Raw genomic sequence first — 4,680 nt, 5'->3', positions numbered from 1 at the left:
TTAAATTTTTATGATAACTATATTTTTCATAAAACCTTTAGAAAACTATATTTTAATGCCTTCCTAAAAAGTTAGAAATAATAACTTATGATTTTATCAACAAAATAAAAAACTTACGAAAAGATGCAGTAGACGCAACTACAATTGCTTACACCTATTATATTTTGAATCCTGGCTAGAATAACCCTTAGCCATACTTCTAAAATTCAAAGGGTTAAAAAAAGAACCTTATCACGGTTTACTTGAGCCATTCAAAAAACCATAATGTCAAATAAAATTATATCCAAAACACCCCAATTCTAATTCTGAAACACCTGAATATTCTAGGGAATGCAACATTCATCTTAACCAAATCCTAAATCCTTCATGCAGAACTCATAAGCAGCCAAGAAACATCATTCTGACATAGAAAATGCAGTTGCTTCAATTATCATCAACTTGAGTATGAAATATGAAACTGGGAAATGCAGTTGTGATTTCTCTGCAAAAAGGAAACAGTTTGTGAGAGGTTAGATGCTAGGGCATGGTAACAAAATCCTAATCATTCTTCAATTAAACATGTTTCCAATTCCTTGAGATAAAAAATATAGATATATTCAAGATCCTAACTAGGACAAAATCAAAGTCATTATTCAGGCTTGTACATTAACTACATAGCCCAATATTCCATCTCTAGGTAATATTTTCTAACCATATGATACATGTAGGGATTTTTTTTTTCAATTCTAAATTTACCCTTGAGTTTAGCATTAACTTTTGTTTTTATTCTTTTAAAAAAAAAGACTATGTGGTAGTTGTTTTTTGTAAACTAGATATCCTCCGCGCTCAACTGCCGAGACTAATCCCTACATGTAGGACTGCAATGGATAACATCCCTCAAGAGTTTTGGCACTGTTGCATTCCCAGACTTGAATTTGAACCCTAAACCTCTGATTATGCTGGAAGAGACTTAAATCATCTCATTCAAACGCTCTTGGGAGAGTTGGTACTTTTTTTAACAGATAGAAAGAGGCATATACATAAGGGCATGAAGCTAAGAGAAGTAAAATAGAATATTCTCATCAATTGTTTAGAGGGTTAAGATTGATAACATATACATGGTCAGAGGAAATATTAGTTATTTAGTTGAGGCACAATTCTTATATAAATAACCCTTAAAATCTATTAACAAATTTAGACTTGATTAAGAATCGGAAACATTTTAACTGCACCGGTCTTGTTATTAAGCCATAATAGTCATAACTAACATACTAGCAAGACTTCCATCCCTGAAAGCATGGTGTACACATTAAAAGCATGGTGTACACATTCTGATATATACTAGCAAGACTTCCATCCCTGGCTGACAAGAATAGCAAAATTGAAATAGTGTTAATAGCAACAAGAAGAAACTCACGTGAGATAGGGAAGAGTCATATTTGTCAGAAGGGATGGCTGCTGCATGGCAAGGTACTTCCATTCTTCTTTGTCAATCTTCCCATCATGATTTGTGTCCACTTCCTCAAATGTCTGAAACATCAACTCAAGATTATGATAGTACAAAAATGGTTTTAGCTTGTCATAATTATCAAATGTACATAATTTGCATATAACTTGCATGCTTGTTAATCTTTCTTTTCTTTCTATAGACTATCAATAAAAATGAAAAGGAAAGTAAATTATGTAGAAATAACTTAAAATAAAAAGGAAGAAACAACTTATTAATTTCTCAATTTACCTAGACTTGTGAACAAAATAAGATTTGGCATACATATATATTGATATCAGATAAATAAATCACCTTGTCAATGATGCCATTAATCATCTCATCTGAAAGTTCCATGCCAGATTCAGATAGAGTAGCTACCACCAATTGTTTTAACTATACACAAAATAAGAAATTATTAGAATGTAATGAAGCATGCTGGAGATAGAATTACTAAAACTTGACCTATGAATCTAAAACAAGATTTAGATTGTTCATCAATGCATTGATTACTCAACACTATATAAAAATAAATTAAATTACCTCATCCCTCTCAATATATCCTTGCTGTTTGAGATCATACACTCTGAATAAAACTGGAATAAGGGAAAGTTAGGAATTCACAACAACCATATGAATTAGGATTTGGATTCCACGCAGTTAATACATGACGGTGTCACATTTATTGATCTCGGCCTTCAGATCTCAAATCAATGGTAAAGATTATTTACAAATAATTTAGTGAAGGTGTAATGAGAACTGACCAAATCTCAAATCAATGACCGAGATCAATAGCGGCGTGCTTTTCTAACTGCTTGGAATTAATGTCCAAAAAGCCTATCCTTTATAATAAAAAAATTGTTGACTAGAAGATGTCTAAATTCTTAATAAATATTTGTCACACTTACATTCAATCTTATCATCAATTGGTGCAATTGGATGGAAAACAGACAGAGCAGATGCAAACTCTTTGAAATCAAGTGCTCCATGGGAATTTGTGTCAAACATGTCAAACACCTACATAATTTGAAAAGAATAACAAGCAAATTTTTACCAATGTTCATATCATATGTATATATCATGTACTATTATTTTTCTATTTTACTTGGGAAGAAAGGTAAGAAGTTGCAAACAAAATCACGAGTGAAAGCTTTTACATACCCTCTCTGCAAACAGACTTCGTTTGTTGCTTGTCTTAAATAAGGCCAACTGAAATTCTTCCTGTCATATAATAAGACACTCAGATTATACTAATGAGGTAGAACGAATACCATTACTCCAAAAGATTAAAGAAAAAATACCATGAAGATAATTTTTTTTTCTTCTATGCAATATGTAGACCTATTTATTCCAGTCTGTAAAATATGACTAAAATCAATATGGTACACATATTACTAGAAATAATTTCAAAGTGGACAAGTATTAAAGAGACTAAAACAAAATTTTAAGGACTAGATGTCAAAAACGGTATATTTACGAGGATCAAAACCAAACAATGTTTCTTATAGAAACTGAAAGCGAAAAATGGTATGTTTCCATGACAAAATGGATTTACGGGCATAATGTAATACTTGTAGAACCATTGAGCATGAGATAAGATTCCTAACCTTGGTGATCAGTCCATCGTCAACAACTGAACTGCTAATCTTCTTAAATAGTTCGTACAATGCTTCAACCTCGCTTACAGTAACTGCAGTGATGGTAAAACAAGTTACTTCTGTTCAAGCCCTAACTAGAAGCTTAGTAATTGAAAATGGTAAAATCATAGAGTCCTGGTAAAATGATAGTATGATACAAACACCAAGAAGGAAAAAAACGCTGCTATTGCTTAACAGAATTTGAATGAACCACTATTTTCCGAGATTGGAAACACTGCTATTTGCATGCCTAAAAAATTTCCAAGATCTTAAAATGGGAATAAATATGGCAATGATCATAACATACAAACTGTTTCTCTGGAAATTGCTTCTGGATCTTTTAAACCACTAGGAGGCCGCTTTGAGCTTGACACTTCGGTATTACACCAATTTGACACAGCAAGCCACAGTTGTTTAAAGCAACACGTCATCTTCTTCACCAAATATCAGCAAACTCAATACCTAAAACTCCCAAACACATAGGAAAAAAAAAAAAAAAGTAACGTTAATTAAATGTGCAAATATACAGAAAGGAAAAATTCTAATTTACTGAAATACAAGGGATACTGCAACACATATATAAAACAGATACAGAAGTCCATAACGTTTTAGTTCAAGTGTTCCTTTTCCTCAATGCATGCAACCAGAGTAGTGCTTCAGTACTATTACACCGTTTTTACTACAGAATAAGTTGATAACAGTTTGCTAAAAAAAAAAAAAAAGTTTATAACAGTTCTCCCCTAAAAAAAAAGTTCATAACAATTCTAGTGAGAGCCAATGCCCTCGATGTCATCAATGTAGATCTGACGATAGTGTTGAATCTTAAAGAAAATAATGGCAAGACCATGCAATATTAATTGTATTTGTATTCTTAGACTATAAATTAAGCGCATTTGGATTGAGTGCAGTTGGTCATATCTAGACCCGCTGGTTAAGATTATACGTCCCCCTATTTCAAGTCAGGTTTTTAATTGTTTTGAAATCTAAGTTTTGAACTTAAAATATTGCTCGTCTAATCTTGATCAGACTGCAGTGCAGTCGCATTCTCTCGACTGCACACAAAATTGGTCCAAATTAAGCTGATCACAGAAAGAGCAGGAGGTTAGTTAACTTTGATTTGTTCCATCTTTGATTGAACAGCCAAAGTTGGGCAATTTTCAACTAAATCTCCAAATTAATTAAAAAACATAAAAAAAATGCTAATAATTTGCATGAAAGCAGCGTATAGATGAATTATAAAAGTAGAGAGGAGTGAGGTTTACCATTCAGAAAAGCAGAGAAATGATAAGCTGGAGTGTCCTAGGTAATTTGCATATAATGAAACAAATGAAGAAGAATTTTGGTTTATATATGCATATATAAAATATATCACATAAAATTATATCTACATATATACTAGGAGAAAATGGGGTTTTTTTTGTTTGAGTAATTGCAAAATTAAATATCACCAAAAAGAAAAAAAAAAGTGATATAAATGTATTTAAAAAGTAGGTGAGGTAAAATAATGGAAATAAGGACATAGATGGGAATATTAAAAAGGGAAAAAGAAATACTTTTGAGGAGAATTTGGAAAGAACC

At 31.8% G+C, this 4,680-nt stretch overlaps 1 protein-coding gene across 1 annotated transcript; it reads right to left on the bottom strand.

The window, feature by feature from the left end:
* Positions 1–202: 202 nt before the first annotated feature.
* Positions 203–3,595, bottom strand: LOC146944829 (calcineurin B-like protein 2). The gene is made up of 8 exons (XM_085743179.1): positions 3,410–3,595; positions 3,073–3,155; positions 2,627–2,686; positions 2,374–2,482; positions 2,009–2,061; positions 1,781–1,861; positions 1,397–1,509; positions 203–481 (listed from the first exon to the last, which is right to left on the bottom strand). Exons 1-8 carry the CDS (start codon positions 3,531–3,533, stop codon positions 424–426), a joined length of 681 nt encoding a protein of 226 aa, XP_085599305.1. The 5' UTR covers positions 3,534–3,595; the 3' UTR covers positions 203–423.
* Positions 3,596–4,680: the final 1,085 nt, after the last annotated feature.

This window comes from Medicago sativa, chromosome 2, assembly GCF_051527215.1.
Source record: "Medicago sativa cultivar Bolivia chromosome 2, Bolivia_mono, whole genome shotgun sequence".
Taxonomy (NCBI): domain Eukaryota; kingdom Viridiplantae; phylum Streptophyta; class Magnoliopsida; order Fabales; family Fabaceae; genus Medicago; species Medicago sativa.
The sequence above is the reverse complement of the archived record's forward strand: the minus strand, read 5'-3'. Positions and strand labels throughout refer to the sequence as shown.

Coding starts and splice junctions, on each gene's coding strand:
- LOC146944829 (XM_085743179.1), bottom strand. CDS start 3,533: ATGACGTGTTGCTTTAAACAACTGTGGCTTGCTGTGTCAAATTGGTGT. Junction 2,687..3,072: donor ACGATGGACTGATCACCAAG/GTTAGGAATCTT, acceptor ATTATATGACAG/GAAGAATTTCAGTTGGCCTT. Junction 1,862..2,008: donor GATATATTGAGAGGGATGAG/GTAATTTAATTT, acceptor TTTTGTGTATAG/TTAAAACAATTGGTGGTAGC.